General features: G+C 40.4%; 1 protein-coding gene across 10 annotated transcripts in view; it reads left to right on the top strand.

Annotated features, from left to right (window-relative positions):
• Positions 1–26,849, top strand: part of Atp9b (ATPase phospholipid transporting 9B (putative)) — a 180,676-nt gene that overhangs the window by 118,787 nt on the left and 35,040 nt on the right. For all 10 annotated transcript variants that reach the window (XR_011375904.1, XM_070038816.1, XM_070038811.1 and 7 more), the window contains 2 exons: positions 11,864–11,976; positions 14,394–14,642. Coding sequence is in view for 9 of the 10 variants with exons in the window: in XM_070038816.1 (XP_069894917.1) it covers positions 11,864–11,976; positions 14,394–14,642 (362 nt within the window). In the remaining variant the exon portion in view is untranslated. The remainder of the gene's footprint in view (positions 1–11,863; positions 11,977–14,393; positions 14,643–26,849) is intronic.

The raw sequence follows: 26,849 nt of genomic DNA, 5'->3' as shown, positions 1-26,849 counted from the left end.
AACTGTTGAGTTCACACTTACGGTTTGAAAACGAAACTGTAAAGCTGTCTTTGAAAACTGCTCACATAACTTCATTTTCTAATGTGTGTAATATCCTCAGAGTTAGCAAAATGTTACACTCCTGGAACTTGGCTATTTACCTTTGTATTTTGAATGTTCTATAATCCAACAGGTATTTTCTAACTCTCCTGTCCAGGCTGGCTTTGAACTGCAATTCTCAGATCTCAGCCTCCTGAGTAGCTAATATTACAGGCATGAGCCAACCAGTGCCCAGCTTAAATGATGATCCTTGTAACCATTAAAAGACATGCAGATTTAACAATCACATTCTTCTAAAGAGCTTTACTTCAACCATCCTACCCTACAGCTTTGTCCTTATATTGTATTTTCTCTTTCAGTCAAATAATTCTTACAAGTTATGAACATACCAAATATAGGACAAATAAAAAGAATCTACTACTCTAATAAAAGCCATAGGCAAAAGTTAAAATTCCTCATTGATTTATTGATATGTGACTTAAATTCCTTTGTTAAGTAACTAGAAATGAAAAAATATGTATATAACATGATTAAGTAAATATATCTCAAAACAAGATTCAACATAATTTTTAATAATTAAATAATTAAATTAAATAATTAAATCTTGGAAAAACTCTTACTATAGAAGAAGATAGAGTTCACAGCACTGTAATTTAATATTTATCATAGAAGCTTATGACATGGCAGTAAAATAGGAAATAGAAATAAGGTATACAACTAGAAGAAGAACAGATGTGACAATCAGACAAAGCAATCAGCTGATAAGTACTAAACCTAACAAATCAGTAGAATGGCAGGTTGCAGATTAAAATATCAAAACAGCTGCCTAAGGTCTAAGTTGAGAATAAGCCTTCCAACTCACATTAACTTACACACTTGTCAAACATGTGGACAAGATCTTGAGGACCAGAAAGGGCATGTGTGAAAAAAAGACCAGACTACTAAGAAATGAAACAGAAGACTCAGTAAATGGATATTTTTGTAAATGTCAGCTCTCATGGTGAATTTGTGACTGTAGTTCAATTTAGGAATTTTTGTTCAGATTTCCTTACAGTTTGTCTTCTTCAGCAGATAGAGAAACCTGATCAAAAAAGGAAGGTCCTCAGGAATCGAAGTGTAACAGCGTATCAGAAATGAATAAAAGAGCAAAAGGAAAACAACTTTACCTAGTGAACAGTATACATGGAAAATCTAATAAGTGATTTTAATACAAATGAATATTAGGTCATTTTAACAAAACCAGTAGAGTAAGCCACCTTATTCACAGATTTATTACATGTGATTTTTTGACCAAGTATGGTAAAAAAAATAATCATTTTTCATTTTTTAAAAAATTTAAGAAGTTTGAATTCCCACATGTGTATTACACTAAGCAGTTGCTATGAAACTCTATCCATTCCACATTATTGGCAGATGTTTAAATCATTGTGTGATCTGCTGAGTATTTTTCTGCCCTTAATGAAAGGATGTCTCCCAAAAGTCAAATGATGTCCAAAATAAAGTAAAAGTTAATGTGAGTAATTTAAGTGATGAAGTGAAAAGTGTAGATTTATCGAAAGGCCATGTCTTTAGTGGAAGTTGGGCAGCATTGTGGGAAAAATGAATCAAATATCTTTAGTACAATACTGAATTCTAAGCATCCAACTCAAGTTTTTCCTCAACAGTGGTCTCCTTACCAACCACATATTTATGGTTACCAATGATCTATTGTATAGAAAAATATAATGCATTTCTAAATACAAACAGAGCAGAAGTACAGCAACAGCATACAGTAGCATAAATAGATAAGACTTAGGAACACTGTAATTACATTGCATCATAATTAGAGAACAGAGGAAGTACTTGGTGTATGTGATTGCATGAATCTGTCCTAAGTATTTTTTCATGTGTACTGGATGTGGGGTTTGACAAGTTCAGTTCTTGGACATAGATCTCCTCTGGCTTTGTGGTTCAGATTGGAAAGCTGTCACTCTGTCCCCTTTGAGAATGTACCACTTGTCTGGCTGCCTTCAAGAGCTTCTCTTTTTGTTAGCTTTTCAAAATTCAGTTAGGATGTGTCTGAGCCTCGCTCGCTGGAGATTTTTCCAATTTTGGATTAGCTAAGTTGTTGGGCTGTAAGTTTGGTTATTTTGTTTTTGTTTTTTAAAATCAGATTTGGAGGCTTTCAACTATCATTTCTCTGAACACATTTGTTTTCAAGCCACCATCCTTCTCCGCTTCTCAGACTCCAGTGCTAAGTGTGCTGTGTCTTTATTGCCAGGCCCTACAGTTCTACTTGTTGTTGCTGACTTCTCTTCTTGTGGATCAGCCTGGGGCCTATGGTTGGTTTATTCTGAATCTACTGACCCTTAAACTACTGTCTCCTTTTTACCAGTAAGCCTGTGCATTAAGGCGTTTGTCTCAGCCTATCATTTCCATTTGGTTTCATTTCAATTTGCTGAAATTTTCTATATTTTCATTTGTTTTAAGAAAATTTGTAGTTTTTTAATTGAAATGTTCTCTGGTGGTTTCTTCAAAATCTTTGTCTGATAATTCCAACCCCAGCTCACTGTTGAATATCAGTGGCCCTCTACCATCACTACCAGTGGTCTGAGACCCTCCTGATAAGTCGGAGGAGAGGCTAAGGCCTCTGTCCTGTTGTAGGCTGGAGCTTAGGAGCCCAGCTCCAGCATTGCTCTTTCTGAAGACACAGGCCCTGTGCTATGTGGACCCCAAGTACAGATCTCACCAGGGACTGGCTGACCACCATATCCTCTTATGGGATGGACACAATGCATCCAGGGTGCTTACTCAAGGCCCTCGTGAGGCAGCATCCACAGTTGCATTTCGACTATGGTGCTGACCTGTTATTTTATCTTCATTTCAAATAAGTGTGTACTAAGAGCTATAGAGAGCCCAAGTAGTTAGTTCTTTCTCTTTCTGTGTCTCTGTCTAATGTCATTTAGAAGTAAACATTTCATGACAGTATTCACCCTCAGAATGTTTAATTATTTTGCATTTTAAACAATAATGGGATTCTCCTTAATTACAGTTTCCTCTTGTTTGCTGCAGCATTTGAGTTCCATCAGGGTAGAGTAGGTAGTCTTTGCCTAGGATCGTGAGGCAAAATGTGCTTCTTGAAGCAAGTAATTGGTAAGTGAGATTTGAGAAGAGTTATACAAAACTGTACAGTAGATACTGATAGAACCTGATGTGAGTCATTGCTTTTCTAAAGACAGATTGTGTGGGGTTTCTAAATTGTTTGGACTGGAATATTGTTTGGGACTTTTTCCAGTAATCACACGGTGGACCTTGTGTCAACCCATGCACATTTAGACATGCTGGCTATAGCCTTTCTCTGTGGCTCTGGTATGTCTCCCAAGGAGCTCTAGATTTACCACCTGGTCTCAGAGCCGGACCTTCCACTACTCCTGCCAGAGAAAGGATCTGGACCGGCTCTTTAGGACCACAGAGGTGGTAGCAGTGCCATGGCCTCTCCTGAAGCCCACACTGACCAAATCATATAACCATCCACTTACTGCAAATGGCTAAGCAACACTTTCTTATTTTGTTCTGTGAAAACACAGATGTTTGGCAGTGACATCAGATAGACATAGAATTGAGTCCTGACTGCCCCTTGAACTACTTATGATCTCGGTAAGATCCCTCAGCAGTACAAAGAGTTTCTTCCATTTGAGATCTAGATAATGGGGCATCAGACAAACATAGAAATAGAAATCTCAGAAAAATCACACAGCCTGCCTTGTCCCTTTTGTGTCCAGTTGAGACAGTACACACTTGTTATTGACGGCATGATACTACATTCCAGAACCATAAATCATTACTTCTTTCCACCTGATATGTCATATTTTAATTGCATAGTTAAATTTGCTCTTTACATGCCTCTGAGTGTATATCTCAGAGGCCTGTCAGGTGTTAGCCATCCCCTGGCATCCCCAGTCCAGACAGGTTCTAGTCGTGGCTGTCTGTCTGTCTGCATGAAGAATTCTGACTCTGGGGATCAGAAGGGGAACCAGGAACCTAGCAGTTTTCATGCTTCTCCTAAGTGGCCTGAGTTCTCAGAGAAGTGATCCAGAATGAGCTGTTGTCTGAGGAGCCTTACATTACCAACATAATTGTAAGGTGGTCCTTCATATGATTGTAAATTGGGTTTGTGCTTCATTAATAAGCTTTTTGACATGAAGCGTCCATCACAGTGGCCCTCTCATTTGCCACAGCAGAATAGAAAATGAAATGTCCCAATAATTGCATTATGGTTTCCTTCTTGTGGACAAGAAAGCTATGTGGTATAATTAGGTTTGATTGGAGTGCACGTTTCCGGTAAGATCTGAAATTAATGATGTTGCTATAGTGACACATCTGCGGCCAGCAGTGCGTGAAACATAAAGCAATTCATTCGACAAGAGTAGACATCTGTTAGCTGCAAGGATGCAGAGCGTATTGACACTGACCAGGAATGCTAGACGTTATGTGATAAATGAACAAATGATGCTGAAACAGGAGGACAGATAATTTGTACTTAATCTGCTGGGAGAACTTTAATCTTCTCATGGTTGCATTTGACAATGCCATTGTTTAAAGAACAATGCTGCAGAGAACTCATAAATTTTAAAACTTAACTCGGGTGCAGCTTATTAAAGCAATACATTAATTCCTTTGTTAGGGAGTTTTTGTCTTCATGTAGAACAAAGCTATTACTACAAACACCCACTAAACAACAGGTATTTTTAGGACCTACATTTTATTTATAGCATTTCCTACCCAAATGCCCTATTGTTCAGACTTGAATTATATGTGAATTTCATAGGACAGTATCATCTGAGGGAAATAATATTTTCGTAGTTGTAAGGGTAGCAGAGTAGGGTGTATGTGTTAGGTGGTGCATCCGTGGCCTGCAGATCTCACAGGTAAGATTTAGAAAGGTTCGTTAATATTTTCAGTACCACAGGACCACTGTAGTTTCTCCTGCATGGTTATGATGTCTGGGGTATTTAGTTACAGCAAGGATGAGCAGTGTTACTGGAGCCGTCGTTCTTTACAGTGTGTACTTAGATGTGAGTGGTATAATTAACATTTTGATGTATTTGGACTGATTGGAATACTTCACACATGTGGTAACTGAACAAATACAGTACTGAGAATTACCATCTTTCGGGCAAGCTGCTTTATAGGAAGTATAATATATGATTCCACAATAACAAATGTCCATTTTTAAAATTTTATTGTAAAGATGCTGTACAGAGGGGTTACAGTTACACGAGTAAGACAATGAGTGCCTTATTTGTTGATCATTGTTACCCTTCCCTTGTTGTTGTCCCACTATCCCTTCCCTCTCCAACCTCCCACACTCCTCCCCACCCGACCCCCCCCACCCAAAGTTGTAAAGTTCGTTTCCTGTGGGTCTCAGTTGTAATGACCAATACTTAAAGCTTGGCAAAAACTGAAGTCTTATTACTTGGATAGTTTTGTTTGCATTTGTTGTGATGAAGCCTAAGGAAGTTTGGTCTTCATGTAAGCATTGATTATGCACAGCTACTGCTTTCCTCATAGAGTCTTCATAAGAAATGGTGCTGTTCTGAGCAAGCTGTTTCTGTGAACTGTAGGCCTAGTTGCCTTTGTTTACATTTTGAAATCACCTGCCTGCTCTTTTATTATGGCCTGCTGGAGTTTGGGAGGAAGGCCAAATACAGCCCAGTAGCATCTGTTCAGAGGCTGTTCTTCGGCTTCCCAGTGTCTCTTCCACTCAGCCCCAGTCCACTTATAGGTTACATCGCTGCCACCTTGAGAGTGATCTCTGTAGGCCTTTCCCCTTAGAAACCTATTTCCTCGTTGTCTTCACCCAGCCCTTCTGAAGACCTGTTGTTTCGTAAATACCACAGCATTGTTTTCCTTAAACATCACAAGTGACCCTTTTGTCGCAAGATATGCGTGCTGTGAACAACTTTATATCATTCTCTGATTTGATGGCTTCTTTTTAATCTAGTTCTCAAGTTCCTCTGGTTCTTACAGTTTCTCGTTGAGGTGTGTTAATTCTGTCATATTACAATGACAAAAGCTGTAAAAATCATTAACTGGTTGAACTCATGAAAAATACTGGAAAATAACTTTCTGTTACCATTTTTTTGGCAGTTCTAGGGTTTGAAGTCAAGGCCTTAGACTTACTTGCTAGGCAAGCACTCTACCACTGAGCCACCCATTAGTTACTGCTTCATAATAACTAATTCAATAATTAGGTTTGTGGCTTCTTTCATTTAACAAAATGTTTTTAAGGTAGATCCACATTATAACATATGTCAGTGCTTTATATATATATATATATTTTTTTTTTTTTAACTGTCAAATACCATTCCATCCAAGCACCAGGGTCTTCCACCCACCTGTAATCCTAGCTACTCAGGAGGCTGTGATCTGAGGACCGTGGTTTGAAGCCAGGCCAGGCAAGAAATTCCATGAGATTCTTTATTTCTATTAAACACCAAAAAAGCTGGAAGAAGAGCTGTGGCTCAGGTGATAGACTGCTAGACTTGAGCACAAAAGCTTCAGGACAGCACCAGGCCCAGAGTTCAAGCTATAGAACCAACAAAAATACATACATACATACATACATACATACATACATACATACATACACACACATACATACATACATACACACACATACATACATACATACATACACACACACACATACACAAACACCAAACTTTATCCATTTATGCTTCGATGGACATTTGGATTGTCTGCTTTTGCACACAATGCTGAGTTTTAGCCAGGACAGTTAGATATGACACAAGAGGTGGCATGCCTGTTTTGTAGAAAATATAGCTGTTCTATGAGGCATGGTCCTGAGATATCTCTTAAAAATGTAGTAGTAAGCAAGGTTACTAAGAAAGCAAGATCCACATACAAAAATAATGCATTTCTGTGTATAACAAGGAACTAAAAGAAGACAACAATTCCATTTATAATGGTGTCATAAAATATTTTTATTATTAAGACAGCAAGAAAGCTCCCCAAATGCATCTACAGGTTATAAATGATACCTAGTAAAATCCTGGTTACCTTCTTTGCAAAAATTGGCCTCCTGTAAATCACATAGAGATTCTGGGAGGGACCCAGAACAATTAAAACCATCCTGTAAAAGAATAAAACTAAAAGAATTACATTTCTCCACGTTTAAACTGACTACTAAACATATTAATTAAGAATAGTGTGGAATCATATAAAGATAGACACAGATTGATAGAATACAATTAGAGGCCATAAACAAATTCTAATATTGATGGTCAACTTATCTTTCAACAAGGATGCCAAGAGAGTTTTGTGGGAAAGGTACAGACTTTAAAAAGAAATGGTGCTGGACTAACTGGATATCTATGTATTAAAAAAAAATGAGCATCTTACATAAAAATTAACTCAGACCTAAATTTAACAACCAAAATTACAGCCTTTTAAATTGCTCATTCTTAAGAAACTGTTCTGAATTGTCTTTGTAATCTCTCTGGCTTCAACTTAGTAACCGAATAAAGGGTTTTTAAGAATCTAAAAACAGAGCTCTATAAAAATATATGATCAGAAAGGAGGATGAAATAGTTCAGACCTAAGCTTCATATATCATTTAAAGTATTTTCAACTAACTGTATATATACAACAATATAACTGGTGCTTTAGCATCTTCCAGGGGTCTTTGTGCATGTGTAAAATTATTTCCAAGATTTCTCCAAGGATCAAAATATAATGACAATGTAAAGTTAGGAAACTCATATCTTAAATACAATTCTAATGACAACTTGGGCTAAGACCAAATAAAAGGACAGTTAGCTAAAGTGGTGTACTTTAGAACTCGCGATTTACTATTTAGAAATTGTCTGAATGGAATGATTATAAGGAAGTATCTTTGATTTTAGAAAATATATGTTGACTATGAACTTATTGCATTTGGAAATATCAGGTATTTCTCCAGTAATCTCTGGAAAAAATGATGCTCCAGATAAATGATATAATTACTATATGAACCAAAACTGCATAGCTGTGTAAAGCAGGCGTGAAGCATCTTCTGCCCTTGTCCCAGCCTGTTATCTTTTCCTCCATGTATCTGAGATATCTTTGTTTTAAGTTGCCTTTAATGAGGCAGATAGTACACAGAATTCATGTTTACTATGCCATTTTCTCATGTGACTCAGGGATAGATGATCTAACATCCAGGTAAAAAATTTCCATCATTTGATTTTTTCCCTTGGTAATTTCCTTTACAACCGGCTGTGTTTATTTAGTGTATTTTTTGTTGTAACGGTGATGTACAAAGGGATTACAGTTACATAAGTCAGGTTTTTATAGCACCATAAATTTTTGTAATAAAGCAATGTGTCCTACTTTGGATATGCTCCGTTATAGGTAGTTTAATGGGGGCGAAATGTGCCTAAGGATTAGGAGTTCCTGTTTTGCCTTCAGATGACTTGAAACTACTTGCAATAATTAGATTGAGCCCTGGCTCGATTCTGTGAGGAGGAATGAGATACGGATGGCCTGGAAAGCGTAGGTCAGTGGATGAAAAGCTAGAAGGGAAGGAAGCCCGAGGTCAGAGGCTGGAGCCCAGTGGGAGTGGTCCAACAGTCCTGAGCTTATTTATCAACAGTGTTTACAGTACACAGTCTCTGCACACGTCCACAAATGGCTCACCTCAGTGAATAATTCATCTCTCACAAAAGCTCACAGTAACAGGAAAACCTAGTGTCAGAACAATTGCAGCATTACTCAGGTCTGTACCCTTGTGCTAAATTTCTTCTTTCTTGTATTACCTCAATTTTGTTTGTGTAAAGTACATATCAAAAATAAATTCTGGAAAGTTTCTTCAGATGACTCGGTTATATACTATACGATGCTTCTGGTTGTTCCGCCATAAATTCCTTTTGAGCCCTTCATCTTCAGGTTACCCAGGCTTGGGCATGGGCATGGTTACCATGTCTCTGCACCCCTCTGCTGCTGTAGTCCTCTAAGTTTGGCATGCTCATATCAGCTAATGGACCTGACCAGCTGATGGCTGTGCAGAGCTCTGTGTCTTTTTTTTTTTTTTTTTTTTTTTTTTTTTCCTTGCTTTGCCTCATTTTTGGCCCTGAGTATTTGCTCTCTTGCCTTTATGGTAGAAACAACATTCCTGTACTTAAAAATCCATTTTCTTTTAATTTATAAATGATTGGAAAATGTAAAAAAATGAATGTGCTTGTGTTTCTAACAATAAATGTAGCTCTCCAAATTTAATGCTGTTGAGAAATTATGGACGTAAATTTGGAAGTAATTGGGTCAGGACAAAGCAGCCATCAGTTTGGCTTTCATTTTTGAATCTAATCCATTTGGCATTGTATTCAGTTTTATAGGAAAAGAATCTAAGGGAAACATATCAACTACCAGAAGTAGTGGGCACCAGTGTGTCTAGAAGTGTGAATAAGAGTGTGGATTAGTTCTCTCAAACTGACCCTTCCTTCACTTGACCCCTGGAGCGTAACCAGCAGCAGCTTTATTATAGTCCACAGACTTTGCTATAGGACACTGGCTGTGATGCCCCAAAGTTCATAGATTGAAGAATTAGTCCTTAGCTGGTAGTGCTGCTTTGATAGGTTTACGTATAAAATGGCTCATTAATAAAATGTTAAGTTGGTCACGCACTGGTGGCTCATGCCTATAATCCTAGCTACTCAAGAGGCTGAAATCTGAGGATTGAAGCCATTTGGGACAAGTAAGTTGTGAGACTCTTATCTCCAGTTAACCACCAAAAACCCAGAAGTAGAGCTGTGACTGTGAACCAAGAGGTAGAGTGCTATCCTTTAACAAATAAAAAGCTCAGAAACAATACCCTCTGGCCTTGACTTCAAGCCCCAGGACCAAAAACAAACAAACAAACAAACAAACCAAAGTTAGGTTGACACAAGTAGTATTAATGAGAGCCCTACTTCAGACTGACGTAGAATTTACTCCTGACCTGCCTGTCATGAGCTGCCCTGCTTCATGCTCAGCATATGAAGTCTTAAAAAGAATTGCAAGTTAGACCAAGTAATATAAAAAGAAAAATATTTTAATATGTGTAATATATTTGTTAAGTGGATTTTAGGAAAAGGTTTCACTGGGTGAAATCTTCACACCCAGAGGTGAATGCTTTATTTTCCTACAATTTAATGTATGATTTTAGATAATAGAATGCTCATTTTTTTCATCTCAGCTCTTTGTTATATAAACTCTTTATTTTTATAAGTATTCCCTATTTTATTTGGAAGCTAGATAGTTGCTAACTAAAGTTAATTCACCTTTATTTAACTACAGTGGCATAAACCAGTCCTTACATAATTGTGATTGTTTCATTTCTGCTTCTTTGAAACTTAAGGGTCCTCTACTTAAGGTTTAGCCACTTTGAAGGGGCTGCATAGAACTCTGTAAAAGTAAAATTTATAAAACTAATGAGCAATAGCTACTTTTAAGGATTTGTAATACTATAATGTATCATATCCATTGTCAAAGCATTTATCAGAAGGGTCTCAAATTATAATTACAGAAGATAGACTCCTTTTGAAGAGGGTTGTGTTCTAGTGGAAAGTTCCTGGCCAATGGCCTGTTTTCACTCTCACACAAATCCTAACTGACCTATATGGGCTTAGTTGTATATGTTTTCCATATCACATATGTCAAAGAAAATAAAAATTAGTGTGGTAACAGGTATTTTGTGACCATGTAAAAATCCTGGCCTTCATTAAAATTATTATACTGTTGTGTGTATTCATACTTAGTGGTCATCACACATACCACTATATCAGTGTCAGTAGAATCTTTGTTATCTGTTCTCTGAGTCAAGTGCAGGAGCTCCAAGGGGGGACGGGGGCGGGCAAGATTCAAGCAGTACCTTACGCTCATATGCATGGGCAATGAACTGTTTCTGTGTTGTCCTGTATTTGTATATGTACAGTAAGTTAGATAGCTTTACCTGCCCATCCTTGTGTTGCTCAGGAGCAAACCTTCAACAGCACACCCCCTTAGCTCTCTTTTTAGAAACTCACCCAAGAAAACTATCTCCTATTTGGTAGATTGATTTCCTGTTGTTCCAAATGGTACAAATGCACACTATGGGTTGGGTACATTTGGAACATCTGTTCCTTCTACTAAAACTCCTGTTTCCAAACTACAATTTCTAAAACAGGTAGGTCATGTTAATTTGCTGCTACTTATTATCTTTCTGTTACAGAGTGCTATACCATGATTATGAAGTTATAGTGGCTGTTTTCTGTTTTATGCCTCTCTTTCATAGTAGGCAGAAGTTACATTTGTGCCAAATAGTAAGTCTGGCTGCCAAGCCAAGTCCAGGCTTTCTTTGTGTAACTAGAGCTGGCCTGTTAAGGAGCTAGGCACTAGTGGCTCATGCCTTGTACTACTACTCAGGAGGCTGAGAGTTGAGGATCACATTGGAAGCAAGCCCCAGCAAGAAAGCCCACTAGACCCTTCTCTCCAAAAACCTACTGAAAAAAAGCTGGAAGTGGTACTGTGGGCCAAGTGGTAGAAAAATAGTCTTGAGCAAAAGAAGGGACAGTGCCCAGGCCTAGTTCAAGCCCCAGGACCAGGAAGAAAGGTGGAAGAAAAAGACTGTTAAGGGGGAATGGGCTGTACCAGGCAGAAAACTTCCTGTCCTCAGGACCCAAATGGGCATGATAGCAAAGAAAGTTCTGTGAGCACGCCGTCTTCCAGCAGGGGCCCCAGCTTCCTGGTTGCACACACACTGCACACATGTAAGCAGCGGCCAGCGTTGCTCATGCTGCCCGTTCACTGTTGCTGTTGCCTCTCACAGGCACCCTCACTCGGAATGAGATGGTATTCAAGCGGCTACATCTGGGCACCGTCTCCTATGGAACTGACACCATGGATGAGATCCAGAGCCATGTCCTGAATTCCTATTCCCAGGTACATGAATGTGCTTCTGAGCCGAGCATGTGTGCAGTAGCAATCTCCTCTGATAACGTTAGCTGTTACTATGTTTCCTTGAGTGATCATTACTAACATCTCAATCAAGAAGCAGCATTGCCTAAACATTTCTACATTAGTGTGGTTATAGAATAATTACATGCTCTTAGTAAGTAGAACTTTTAAAAAAGGCATTACCATCTTACTATAGCTGTTTGAGATTACAAGACCAAGGATTATTTGTTTTGCTTTAAACATTAGGATACAGCTTAGAGTTCATCTGCAGAAGTTTACAAACAGACATGCTGCATGAGTGATTTACTCCTAACTGTCCATGTTCCTGACATTAATTTGTTTGGGCATATGAGAGGGCAGGAACTATGTTTAGATCCAATTGATAATTGATATGGTCCTGGCCACAAATAGTGGAGTTTTCCCCCCTCATTTATTTGACTTCTTTTAGCAAACTGTCATAATTTAGACCTGTGTCAGAATCATTAAGCCTAGCAATTTAATGGCATTTTAAACCTGTATAAAATGCCAAGTCCAGCATTGTAATCTGTCAGGAATTGTTCACCTTCTCAGGCTGCTTCTCTGTCTTTTTGCTAGTTTGCTTTGAAGACGGTACTCCCCACTGCTTTAGTGAAGATCCACATGGCCTCAGTGTGCGATAGCTTACCCTGGTGTCAGGCCAGCACTTCAGCCCCAGGCCCGTGATGGCAGCTCCACATGTTACAGTATCTCTTTCAGATTTGATGCTGCTTCAACTAAAATACACTTTCCCAGTGTAGAAAGTTGTAATAATGTATTCAATTTCTTAATGACTTTCTCTTCTATGTTTGATACTATTCTGTCATATACTTTATTTTTGAAATGTTGCCACATGAAATCATTCTTCTATGTGTTTATATATTTTATTATATATCATGTTTGTTCTTGTATAAGAGTATATCTATATGCACCAACACCACTGAGTATCTCATGTGGATGTGATTCATTAAGGTATGGAGTTTTTTTTATAATATGGAATATTTATGTATATTTTTTGTAGTGCAGGGGTTCAGACCCAGTGCCCCACACATACATACTTGGTAAGCATTGACTTACATCCCCAGCCTTAAAATATTTATTAATAGAAGAAAAAACTAAAAAGTAGAACAAATAAAGTCTCCCTTCTCTTAGGAATCTTTGTCAATATTGAAATAGTACCAGATAATAACTGTTTTTAAAGTTAATTTATATTATCTATGAATATGATTTTAATAGCTATAAGTAAATTATTATTTTACCAGGAAAAAATTAAAAGTAGAAAAAAATTATTATATAGAGACAACAAATACTTAATACTTATACCTTAAGAAAAATTTAAAGATCATCCTTACTAAATGCTGTCTATAGGCTAATCAGAGTGCTTTAGATATGAAATTGATGTTTTTCCTTATTTGTATTCTGTTTATTATTAGAATGGATGTCTAGTAGGTCTGCTGTAAGTAACAAGGATTTTTTTTTACTTTTTTTTTTTTTTTTTTGGTTCCATCCGTAGGACTTGAACTTGTGTGCCTGGGTGCTATTAACTGAGCTTTCATTCAAGTCTAGTACTCTACCACTTGAGCCAAGGTCCACTTCCAGCTTTTTTGGTGTTTAATTGGAGATAAGAGTGTTACAGACTTTCTTGCCCTGCTGGCTTCAAACAGTGATCCTCAGATCTCAGCCTCTTGAGTAGTTAGGATTATAAGTGTGAGCCACTGACTCCCAGCTTCACACAAAACTTTTCTAACCTGATTATATTTTCCCACTAGACACATTTGGTAGTAGAAAGCATCATCTTTAGTGGCATTTGTGTGAAATTTACTTGCATGAGTGAATGCAACAGGATGCAGAAGAGGAAATGGCTGAGCCCCTCTTCTGCTGGGTGGGCATCATGTGAGCCAATACAACCGAACACCAAGCTGACCCCTCCTAGGCTCACTGGCTCTGGCCCTAGTCTGCTTTCTAAGGACTGTTGTGAGTCTCAAAAGTGGGAAGTGCTGTCTGACACCTGCTTAGGTAGGACGTAAAGAAGAGAAAGCCACCACTGGAGGGTGACAGTTCACCCACACAGCCAGCTGAGCCCAGTGGAGCCAGATGCACGTGTGCGTCATAAACAGGTCTTTACCTAAACATAACTGAAATAGGACAAGTTTTCCTCGGAAAACACTGCCGCTGGATCTGGTATTGTTAGCTACAAACTAGGTCATTTAAGTTCAGAAATTATTACAAGTTGGATTTATTTATGGTATTATTGGAATATTTAAAATTCTGTCCTGCTCTTAGTTTTATTTTACCTGTAGCAGTTTTCTTATCTCTAGCTGCCTAGTCATCTTGCACTGACCACCTTGTTTGCCTGGCCTCTAATTACATCATGCTCTGTTTTAAAGGTGCATCCTCCAGCAGGCAGTAGCAACCCTAGTTCAGCTCCACTGAGAAGAACCCAGGCTTCAACCCCCAAAGTTAGGAAAAGTGTCAGCAGTCGAATCCATGAAGCAGTGAAAGCCATTGCCCTTTGCCACAATGTGACCCCTGTCTATGAGGCTCGGGCTGGTGTTGCCGAGGAGACAGAGTTTGCCGAAGCTGACCAAGACTTCAGTGATGAGAACCGAACCTACCAGGCATCCAGCCCCGATGAGGTCAGTTGGCCTTGCTTAAGGGACCTTGTTTCATAGCGCAAACTGTGCGATCTCTATGGATTTCAGTTGAGCTTAAGAGCCACAAGGATTGCTTTTCTCTGGAGTGAGGACACAGGGCAGTGTCCCAGCTTCTAGCTGAGCCTTAGCTGAGGGCTAAGGCTCATGAAAGTTGTGTATGACTGTCCTCTAAGAACAAAGGCTGCAAGGATGATGATGGGAGACCAGAATCTCTTCCTAGGGAAGACAGACCGACTGACCAGCAGGGAAGGAGGGAGGGAGAGGGGGAGGAAAGTGGAAAGGTAACATTAATCAAAATTACTATACTCATAAATTGACATGTTTAACTGAAACAAACACCTTTGTACAACTACTGAAAGATCATCAAAAATAAATTACTAAATAAATAACAGGAGAATAGGAGAAACAAAGGGTTATTAGGATAAAAATACAAGAGAGATATGGAAGGCAGGCAGGCAGGCAGGCAAGCAGGCAGCCTGAGAAACACAGCAGTTCGAATACAGGATAGGGTCAGATGTATGGCTTATGTGTTTTTGTCAGGCTTCTTTAATTGGCAGTCCCCTGTTTTGTGGAACCTGTTGGTTGACTATCTCTTTTTCTCAGCACATTTTAAATGTCTCACTATGAGAATGGCTTCAGCCACTGTTTTTCACAGCTCTGCTCTATCTGGCCCATTTCCCGGCTCTCGCTCATTTGTCTTTCCACTTGGACCTTGGTATTTTTCTCTCTACCATGTCACCTTAAATAGCACTTCTTCTACACTCTGGACCTATTAAGATTTAGGAGACTTAGGAGATGGACTACACGTTTTTGCATTATGAGATGGACACTAGCCTTATCTTTTCTTATTTTGAAACTTTACATGTTTATGTTATATGTTGAATGCTTGGTCCCCAGCTGGATCTTCTGTAGAAGGTTGTAGAAACTGGGAGACAGGGCCTCGTGGTGAACGTGGTCACGAGGAGATGGGCCTTTGGAGGTTGTGACTGGTCCTTTCGCTGTCTCTGCTTACAGCCGGCCCTGAGGTGCACAGCCTCATCCTCCATGGGCCTCCCACCACACGGCTGCTCACGACCGGGGAGCAGGCAGACATCGGCCCTCTGACACAAGTGACCAAACAAACCTTTCCTCTTTTAAGTTGTTTCTGTCTGATATCTCCTCTGTCGTGTTGTATTTGATATGTCAGAGTAACTATTTCCTGACCTCATGGATCTCAGGCTGCAGGAGAAATGGAGCTACTGATCTTCTGGTAGAAAGGAAGTGAATGTGTGGTCATCTAAAAACAGGCTTAGAGGAAGAAGGTGCCACTAAGAATTACTTCAAGTAGGACCTGGTTCTTCTGCTGTGGCAAGGCTATTCCCACAGTGTAGAAGGAGTTTGCCTTGATGTTGTTCCTTCTTTTGAGTCACACTTACACTCCTCTCTTTTCAGAAAACAGACAAAATCTGAAAATTAGGATTAGTTAAACTATTGGCCGTTTTCATGAATCCTACAATAGAACTTGTTTCTAGTAAAACAGGCAATGCAGAAGGTAGAGCTCCGTTTTTGGCTCAAGTACTCATTGTAGTACTCTTTGTCTCCATCATTTAGTTGCTGGGTATTGTCTTTAGGCTCCCTACACCACCATCACCAACAGATTTTGCTGGCTGGTAAATATGTACACACCTCTCATAGCCATGCCGGTATGACTGGTAGAATCAGGATGTGTCAAAAATTTTTATATATTGGTAGGGAACCTATAATACACAATTCAACAATCTAAAACTTACAAGATGTATAGTTAAGATTGGCATGACTAGCCAGGCGCCAGTGGCTCACGCCTGTAATCCTAGCTGCTCAGGAGGCTGAGATCTGAGGATCGCGGTTCAAAGCCAGCCTGAGCAAGGAAAGTCCATAAGGATTTTAGTTCCAATAAACCACTAGAAAATCGAAAGTGGCACTGTGGCTCAAGCGGTAGAGCACTCGCATTGAGCTGAAGAGCTGAGGGACAGCGTTCAAGCCCCACGACCGACCAAAAAAAAAGAAAGACTGGCATGACTTACAAACTACCAACTTCTTGGCTTTCCAAACATTGACACAGATGCATACAGGGCATTTGTAGCTGCTTCTTGGAAGGAAAAGGAGGTACTTTTCTTTTTCTCTTATAGAAAGGCTGAGATACACTGTTTCTTCTATTGTACTATGCATTCCAGAAATCCTCAACATTCCATGTGATTACATGTTGAAAAGGAAGTACTTGCTACTTCTGAATATGCCAAGAGAAGTGTGAATTTTGCTTAAAGTCTCTGGGGTTTTTACAGTTCTTTCATGATGTTTCTTAAATCTTCACACAAGGATTCATAGCAGAGAGATTTCATTGATTCAAAGATAGCTAAGGGTTTAGAGAAATTATAACAGAAAAACTGTTAATCTTATATTTGACTTTTGGACTTGTTCGGAAATTGGAACAATTAAAGGTAGCAAACAGTAGATATCTGTGCAGAATCATAACACATAGTTTAAGTTTAAGGATGAAAACAATTGACTTTATCATAATTTTTAAAGAGCAATATCGATGTGATGTGTTCCGACCCAGGGCCTCAGGAAATTCATCAGAATGGCCGTTGCTGAGCTTATTGAACTTTGCCGCTGCTGGGTTGACAGATGATAGCAGTGCCTCCCAATCACCAAAGCACCATTCTAAAAGCATTTTTTATTGAATAAAGTGCTCAGAATATTGCACCCTAGAGCTTTATTTAGGGAAATGGTTCAATTGATGTTTCCTGTTTAACCTCAGCTTTGACCTATCACAACATACATGGTTAATAAGCAGCATTATCATTTAAGAGTCTTTAGTTTTATGTAATCCTCATCAGCGCCATTCTTATCACCCTCCTAGCTCGTGGCTCTGCGTTATGCAGTTCCATTCAAAGAGTGTGATTTGAGGGCCCTGGTTTTGTACATTGTGCAACCACACTATCCCCCATAGCCTCCATTGGTCTGAGGTACCTGTACCATCTTACTCTGAGGAAGAGTGTAATTTGCTAGGTGGAGTGCCCTGGTTTTTGAGTCTGTAATATCACAGTTGCTGCTCTCCCTTATGAGAGCAGCTTTGATTCTCATTTTCTTCAAAGCTACACGTGTGCACAGCTGAGTTTTATTATACAAGTATTGGAAATCATAGAGTCCTATGAGATACAAGCACTAAATACTTCCAGTGGTCTGTTACCTGTGCTATATTTGGGATATTCGAAGGTAGAGAAAGTGGTGGTGATGATGTCCAAGTGTAAAAATCACTGATTCTGTATTCATGAAGTAGAACCTACTTATGCCCTGGTCATTGTTTCTTATGATAAGTGATCAATATTTCATTTTCTCTAAGAGAGTAGAAAGTTCTGCTACCCTGTCAATTTATCTCTACAAGCTCAGCATAGTAAACTGCAGCTGAGCAAATGTTAACTGTCCTCTGGAAATTCCTTCACAGAATTAAAAGCCACTCTTTTTCACTGTTTTAAGTACATGTCCAGTGCATTTACAGAAAGCCCATGCTAAAACTCGGATGATGAGCAACCGTAAAAGAACATAAACTCATAACCTCAGAATACAGAAGTCATCAATGCAGGTGATCAAGGCAAAGGATGACCTCTGCTACTTGTGGTGCGAAAAGATTGATTGTCCATGATTATTAATGACTGTTTACTCCCATAAACTAGCCATTCATTAGTAGCATTCTCTCCCTCTCTTTGGCTACATTTTCTCATCAGTAAATACTGTATTAAATAATATTCTAAGATGTAGCTATTACTGGCCTTATTCCAGCATTTGTGTGCAAGAATCAACTGAAAATAATGACAAACCACAAGTGGGTTTTTTTTTTTTTTTTTAAGAACAGAAGAATGTTAGTTAAATGGTTGACAGCACTGTTTTCAGATTTACAGACATAAGCACTGGTGGTTGTAGTGTGCTCTATCTTGTATTAGTGTATATTGAGTTTTATTGTGATATTTCTTTACGTGCATATAGTGGACTTTGGTTATAATCACCCCTTCTACTACTATTTTGTGTGCTTTATTTTTAAATTCATTTTATTGTGTGTATCTATTGAAGCAAGACTAATTGTGAGGTTTTGTCAATATATTTGTGAGGAGCAAATCATTGTCATGACATGAAGCCTTCGCTCTGTGACCTTCAAGACCAATAGGGAATAAATACTACATTGCCTGTCTGTGAATATTGATTAGCAGTTTTTCCAGATGATCAAATTGCATTTTAAGTTAATAATTCTATTAAATTATAATGATGATTGTAATAACCACAATCAAAAATGATGAGATGTCATTGATAGGTTATGATTTGTAAAGTACATGGTAAAAAAAAAAAAAGTATCCTTAGAGGATTTCTGTCAAGCTTTTCAAGACTAGTAGTAGCACAGAAATTTCTGATAATGAAATTATAGAGAAAAAGTAATCATCTTTCCCTGGATCTCATTTCCCCTGTAAGATAGAACTCTGGGATATGCTTTCTTGCCTGGTTATACAGCATGGAAAAGTGTGACGGGGCAAATGGAGTGCCTGTGACAGAAAAGCTACTTAGTGGTGGCTAAGTGACCTAGAAGAGGTAGGGAGGAACCAAAGGAGGGAGGGAAGAAAGGGAAAGGAAAAAGAAAAGAGCCCATGCACCTGTGGCTCACGCCTGTAATCCTGGCTATTCAGGAGGCCGAGATCTAAGGGTTGTGGTTCGAAGCCAGCCCGGCAGACAACATAGTAAGACTTACCTCTCCAGTTTATCAGAAAAGCTTAAAGTGGTAGAACACTACTAGTCGTAGAGCACAGAAGCTTGGGGGCAGTGCCCAGTCCCTGATTTCAAGCCCCAGGATCAGGACCAGCACAAAACCCAACCCAGTGATCCTTACCCAAGCATGCAAAGGGACTCTATAGCCACCTGTGACTCTGCACACTCGGGGAAAGTCCTTCAGGCTGTAGGTGGCATTCCCAATGCTTTCAACAGGAGTCAAAACACACTAGAAAGGAGAATGAACTGAAGAGTTGAGGTTAACATGATTTTCTTCTAGTGAGTGAAACAAGTCAAGGAAGGAGAAAATACCAGCCTCATCAATTGAAAAAGAAGCACGACTTAAAATGTGAGATTTCTAAGACTGCCAAGAAAATGATCAGAATTTCTCTAAAGCACTGTGTTCTTTTTTCACAGTTACTTTACAGTAGTGGCCTAAGTGGTTCTCTCTGACATTTGGCAGTTAGTCTGGTGTTCAGTCTAGCAGCTGTCGTGGTGAAGGACGCCAGAGTCGTCACGCACAGCAGGTGATAGGGATCTCATTGTGGACCGTTCAGTAGCATCTTGTTGGTAAAACTAGGTAGGAGTCCCTAAGGTTGTGGTCTTTTAACTTCTCACCTTTGATAGCTATGGTACAGGCTTTATCCCAGCCAGCCGTGCAGAGTCAAGGTCCTGAACTCCTCTTTTGTTCAGACCTGGTAGACGATTTCCTGTAGTATTCTCCACCATCTTATCTTTTTACCATAGGAAGTCTGGCTTCTGTTTGACTGGCAGGAAAGTGGTGATGAGACTAGAAGATGAGACTAGACACAGACCTTCCTTAGCATGATGAAGTATTGAGGTCTTTTTCTAGATGTATAAACTTAAAAGTGTGAAACATTCTTATCTATAGGGACTTCAAATGTGAATTAAGAAAGGGGAAACACCAGAACTCATTGGCATAGGCAGGAACTTCTAGATAGAAGTCCAGGGGCTCCGCACATAGTAGAACGAATTCACAAATGGGACCAAGTCAAGCTTAAAAGTAGAAGTGACTTAATGAAAACCCGCGGCTTCAGGCTTGGAAAGTCAAATAACATGACCCCTTCCGCCTTGCCCTCATCACCTGTCCTCTGTTTTTCTCATGTGTAGACAGCATAGAAAGATTTTTTAAAATTTACCTAGCGTGTTTGGGCAGTACCTCAACTTCACTTGTTGCCGGAAGTTGGGCGTGAGTTAGTTAGCGTTAAGCTGCTTGTTGATCTGATCTGTGTAGGTGATGCGCCATGTAGGTGAATCTATAAGGCCACCTCAAAGCCAGCGCCATCCTCATCCCCCTGTGCACAGGCCCTGTCAGCAGCCAGTGGTTTAATTTGCAAACACATTTCTACTTCTTTCAGTTGATGTAAATTTTGCATTTGAAAAAATGCAAAGGCAGATTAGCAACATGCAGGGAGAAAGCCTCCTTCACCCTAGACCCAGAGTGAATCCAGCACTTAGAAGTCCCCACCTACATCAGGACCTGCTGAGAACACTTGCCATGGGCACTTGTGCTCATGACGTGAGAATTCTACTAACCTCCTACCTTAAAAGCACTGGAAACGGGAACTCTTCTGGTTTATCTGAGAGTTGCCAGACTCCGCTTCCTCTGACTGCTACTGCATGTGAGTGTACCCTGGGCTGCTCCTGATGTTCATTATTCTGCTTTCTGCCCTGCATAGTGGGCGTGGGCCAGAAGGGGCCGCTCTCGGGCGGCTGGGCTTTCCTGGATCTGTGTGGGGCTCCCGTTTGCTGCACATGTGGCCGGAAGAACCATCATCTGTTTGGTAATGATGTTGGCCTCTTTGTCAGGAGCTGATATGTTTTAGAAAGTGTGTGTGCTTCATTATTTTTATTTTACTCCTTAAGGGAAAGGTTTAACGCAGGATCTTGAACACATTAGGCATATATTATACTAATGAGTTTCATTGCTAGCCCTGAAAGTATGTATACATTTTGTAATTGCCTGACCTTCTTGGAGGAAAACAGAATCAGACTATGGATGCCACTAAAATTTGATTTGCTTTCATTGCTGTATTTACTGTTCCTCGATGTAAGTTATTTGTAAGAGTCTTCTCAAAGAATAGTACAACCATTTTCAAATCACCAGAAAAGTCTTTGCGGGGTTTCCTTCACTACTCACCCTCCCACTACCTCCACCCTAGACCATGAGATAGGACTTCCGAGCTCCATCAGTCCAGACTTGGAGAGCTGCTGGCAACAGCTGTCAGCTGTCCTTGGTGGGGCACCTAGTCTTGTTTGCCTGAATGAACACACAGGTAGGAATTAACAGCAGATGCAGTGAAGGTGCTGCAGTATTTTAAAGAACTCTGCCCAACACTAAGCAAGTTACTTCTAGATAGTAAGCATCTATCTTTTGAAAATCTTGACCATTACTTTTTTTTAATCTAAGTTGGCTTTATAGAGAGAATCCTCGGGATGATTGCTGATTTAAACAGTTGGATGATAACTGGGCACTGGCTCATGCCTGTAGTCCTAGCTACTCAGGAGATCTAAGGATTGTGGTTCAAAGCTAGCCCAGGCAGGAAAGTCTGTGAGACTTTTAGGAAACTGGAAATGGCATTGTGGCTCAAAAGTGGTAGAGTGCTAGCCTTGAGCAAAAAGAGCTCAGGGACAGCACCCAAGCCCTGAATTTTAAGCTCTACAACTGGCCCCCCACCCCCCAAAAAAGGATAGAACACTGGATTGGGTATAAACTGATTTTTGTTATAAGCTGCTGGCTCCAAAGGGCTGTGAAACCAAGCATAAGCTAAATAATAAACAGATGTGAGTCACCAAATATAGAAAGCCTCCGTCCTGACTGCAGTGGGGCACCAGGAGATGATAGGGTATTCGCAGAAAGATGCAATTTACAGGTCACAATGTAATAGTAACCTTTCACTATGTAAATTGAAAATTAACCTTGGAGTATTAGATCATTTGCAGCTTATAAAGAAGTTGTATTGGGAAAAACCACGGCAAGTTTCACTTTGATCCTGGGTTGGAAATGGCAGAAATGTGTTCTGCTCCCCTCTAGACAGAGATCAGCTCTGCTGACATCCACATGTCTTCTTCAGTACTGTAATTTGGAGCATGTAGCTGACTCTAAATTACAGTACTGGATCACTGGTAGATGATTTTAGGCTCTTAGCATATTAGTCTCTTATAACACCCTGGAGACTAGAGAAGAGTTCTAATTCCAGCTCCTCTGTGACACACCGTTAAGCACGTAGTCCTCATAAGTACCAGACCACCTGTGCTGAGGTGGTAGCAACCTTAAAACTTGGAGTACATACAGCCAGCTTCATAGTCTCATATCTCAAAGGCACACACTTCTGCGTAGTCAGTGAGTCACACACGCAGTGTTCTAGCCCTCACATCCCTCCCCTTCATGATTGTTCTTACAAGTAGAAAATGTCTACACTTCACTTTCTCTCAGGTTTTGATAAGCATAAGGCATTCCATTTGTTACTGTTTGTGTGTTTTCTTCTAGGAAGAAGGCAAGAGATCTTTCAGAGACCATCAAAATGAATATAAGTCCAAAGGTTCATTCCAAGTATTTTTCACAAAATGGAAAGGCAACCATTACATGTTCAGAATGGTGACCTCAAGTTTATGAGTCAAATTCTGGCTGTCTTCCAGAGTGTGTGCACCCTTAAACTACAGCAGAGCGGTTGAAGGCCGTCAGATGTGGTCTGGCCTAGTTGGAATGCAGATCCAAGATCAAGACCTTGTATTTATTTTTGCTTGATGTTCTGCTTTATCTCTTTAAATTCCATATTCTAGCTTGTTGAGTGCATTTCCCAATTTGATAAGAAGTTTTAAATAGTGAGGTATTATCTATGTAAGGACACATTTTAATTCTGCAGTTATAGATAACTCAGAGAACATGTTGTGTGGTCAGTTTTCCTAGACTCATTTTTTTTTTTTTTTTAGCTCTTGTGTGATTTTTTTTTTGTGTGTAAAAATACTGTACCAGAGGGGTTACAATTACATGAGCAAGGTAATGAGTACATTTCGTTGCCATCTTCTTTGTTATCCCTTCCCATCTCCCGTTCCCCCCCCCCCCGCCCCTTCCCGCACCCAAGTTGTAAAGTTCGTTTTGGACCCATTGCCACAAAGAGATGTACTAGACTATAATTTTTAAGCCAGTACTCTCTCTCTCTCTCTCTCTCTCTCTCTCTCTCTCTCTCTCTCTCTCTCTCTCTCTCTCTCTCTCTCTCTCTCTCTCTCTCTCTCTCTCTCTCTTTCTCACCCCCTCTCTCCCTCTCTTCTTCTCTCCCTCTCCCCCTCTCCCCCTCTCCCCCTCTCCCCATCCCCATCCCTGTGCCCAAGTTGTAAAGTTCATTTTGGACCCATTGCAACAATGTGGCGTACTAGACTATAGTTTTTAAGCCAGTACTGTGGTGTGTGGCTGTACTGTCCCATGGCCCGTAGCCTGGAGTATGTGCAGATGCTGGGTAGGTACGTCTGGGTGCTCTGGCCTTACCTGCAGCGCTAGGGAAGAAGATCACTGGGTTTCTAAATATGAAAGCTAATTATTTCACAGTGTTGTTCATGGCAAGATAATTATTCTTGACTTGGCATTCTGATATCTGATAGCTACAGTTTTATTTATTAATTTAAATGAAATTTGTATTTTGAAATAAGTTTGGGATGAAGAGAAATTCAGGCGCTGTACATGGTTACTGCTGCTTGAGAAAGCAGATGTTTGAATTGTGTCCAGCAAGTAGGATTGCGGAATAAGCCAGTGGGGAGCAGGACCAGAGACAGCACAGAGGCTGATGAGGTGGCAGTGGAGATGCCCGCACTCTGCCCCTCGGTGGAGCACAGCTTGTGAGGGTTTCTGATTCCGTTTCTGGTTCTGATTGGAGGCTCGGGTCACGTGGTGGGTGAAGGCCCCTCTTATGTAGATCAGGGCTAGTTGTTTACTGCATATCTGATTTTGTAACAAATGAAAATGTCAGGTCATTATAATTCCATTTTCAATTATGGTATTCTGTAACTGTTTTCCGTCACTTAGAGACAAACTGCAGTATGTCAACTTCTTTTTAAGTATCTGAAAATTATATGTATAGGGGCTGGGAAGGTGGCTCAGTGGTAGAGCGCTTGCCTTGCATGCCTGAGGCCCTGGGATTGATTCCTCAGCACCACATAAGCAAAAAGAAAAAGCCGGAAGTGGCGCTGTGGCTCAAGTGGTAGAGCGCTAGCCTTGAGCTGAAGAGCTGAGGGACAGCACCCAGGCCCAGAGTTCAGGCCCCACGACCGGACCCCCCCAAAAAAATTATACATATAATTTGTAACTGTACTAACTTTAAACTGCCCATTCTAAAACAATCCCCACACTTACTGGAGTCTTCTTTACAAGACCCTGAGAGCTGTTTCGGAAGTGAAAGCCCCGTAGGGAGCCGGTGTGGCATGTGAGGTGTACACTGAGGATCGCACCATTAGTAGCCTGCCCATGGACACCAGGCCCCACCTGTGGCCTGAATGCCCCGGGAGGACCGGGGAGCTGCGCCCCACGGTGCCACTCCAGAAAACAGCCATCTAGCCAAGATTCTGCAAGCCTTCTGGAAGCATTCTGCCCCTGAGTTTATGGCTAGATACTTAGAAAACTGACTTTAAAAGTGAATGTTGCTCTGTCTAGGAGAACATGCAAAAATGGCATCTATAGCAGGGTACACTCAGTGACAACTAGAAAGTGCTGGACATCCCACCAGGAGTCTACAGTGCTTTCTGTTTTTCTTGCAGGGGTCTGAAAGGTGTCCCCAGTCATGGTCTTTGTACAGGTGAAGAAACAGAGTTGACTGCAGCTCTTTGCAGCCATATCCTACCCAACTGATCAGGCTCTGAGCCAGAGCTGCTGGGAATTTTGTACAGTCTCCCTAAGGGCATATACTTACCCTCACACGAATTTCACAATGCAGTAAGATTGAACTCACAATAGCTAGATAGAATTTAAATAGATTGAATTTACAATGTCCTTGAAATGGTTTGGATTACCGAAACCCAGGATAAAATATGCGTGTATAGATGGCGGTGAAACTTGAAGCAAAGATGAGCTCACCTGCTCACCTCGGAAAGGAAGGCTCTGCACTGACAGGCAAGCCAGTTCCTGGGAACATCATATTCCTGGCAAGTGACCGATCCGGCCTCAGGACACCACGGAAGGAGGTTTGGATCTTGCTAGGCTGTGGTGACTTACACAGTCCCTGGTTCCCTGTGGGAGCTTTTTTTTTTTTGATCATGGGACCTGGGTGCTGTCCCTCAGCTCTTCAGCTTGAGGCAAGGGCTCTACCACTTGAGCCACAGCTCCACTTCCAATTTTGTGTGTGGTTTATTGGAGATAAGAGTCTCATAGACTTCCCTGCCTCGGCTGGCTTTGGACCATGATCCTCACATGGTGCTCAGCCTCCTGAGTAGCTAGGAATGATGGGCGTGAGCCACTGGTGCCCAGCTTCTGTGGGAGTATTATTCTCTTGTAGGTCACATAGGCACCTTGAGTGATGTTCTTTTACCTGATGACAGGTATTGTATATTATTATATCATGTTGTAACTAATGACCTGGAATGAAGTATCTTTTACAAACCTTTTTTCCCAGAAAATGCTTATTGTCATAAAATGTTATTAACTTAAAAATTATTCCAAAGAACTAAGAATGGCAAATAAACACATGAGCCAATGCTCAACATCCCTGGCCATAAAGGAAATACAAATCAAAACAACTTTGAGCCAGGCACTGGTGGCCCACGCCTGTAATCCTAGCTACTCAGGAGGCTGAGATCTGAAGATCTCAGTTGCACGCCAGCCTAGACAAAAAAGTCCATGAGACTCCTATCTCCAATAAACTACTCAGAAAGAGCTGGAAGTGGCGCTGTGGCTCAAGTGTTAAAGTACTAGACTTGAACACAAAGAAGCTCAGGGACAGTGCCCTGGCCCTGAGTTTAAGCCCCAGGATCAAAAGAGAAAAAAAAAAAGAAGAAGGAGGGAGGAAGGAAGAAAGAAAAGGAGGGAGGGAGGGAGGGAGGGAGGGAGGGAGGGGGGAGGGAGAAAATTGAGATTCCATCTCACCCCAGTTAGATTGGCCAACATCAATAATTCAAACAACAGCAAATGCTGGGGTGATGTGGGGAGGGGAAAAAAAAAAAAACTTTTGAACTGCTGGTGGAAATGTAAACAAGAACAACCATACAGTTTGGAAGTTTCTGAAGAAACTAAACATAGAGCTACCCCCAGTGACTCAGCCATACCACTCTTGGTCATCTACCCAGAACATCACTAGTCAGGATACACTAAAGACATACCTCCATATTGCACTTTTCACAATAGTCAAGTTATGGAAGCAGTCTAGATGCCCTACAGTAGATGAGTGGATCCAAAAACGTGGTACCTATACACAA

Source organism: Dipodomys merriami, unplaced genomic scaffold (assembly GCF_024711535.1).
Source record: "Dipodomys merriami isolate MVZ:Mamm:240054 unplaced genomic scaffold, mDipMer1.0.p SCAF_297, whole genome shotgun sequence".
Classification (NCBI taxonomy): Eukaryota; Metazoa; Chordata; class Mammalia; order Rodentia; family Heteromyidae; genus Dipodomys; species Dipodomys merriami.
The sequence above is the reverse complement of the archived record's forward strand: the minus strand, read 5'-3'. Positions and strand labels throughout refer to the sequence as shown.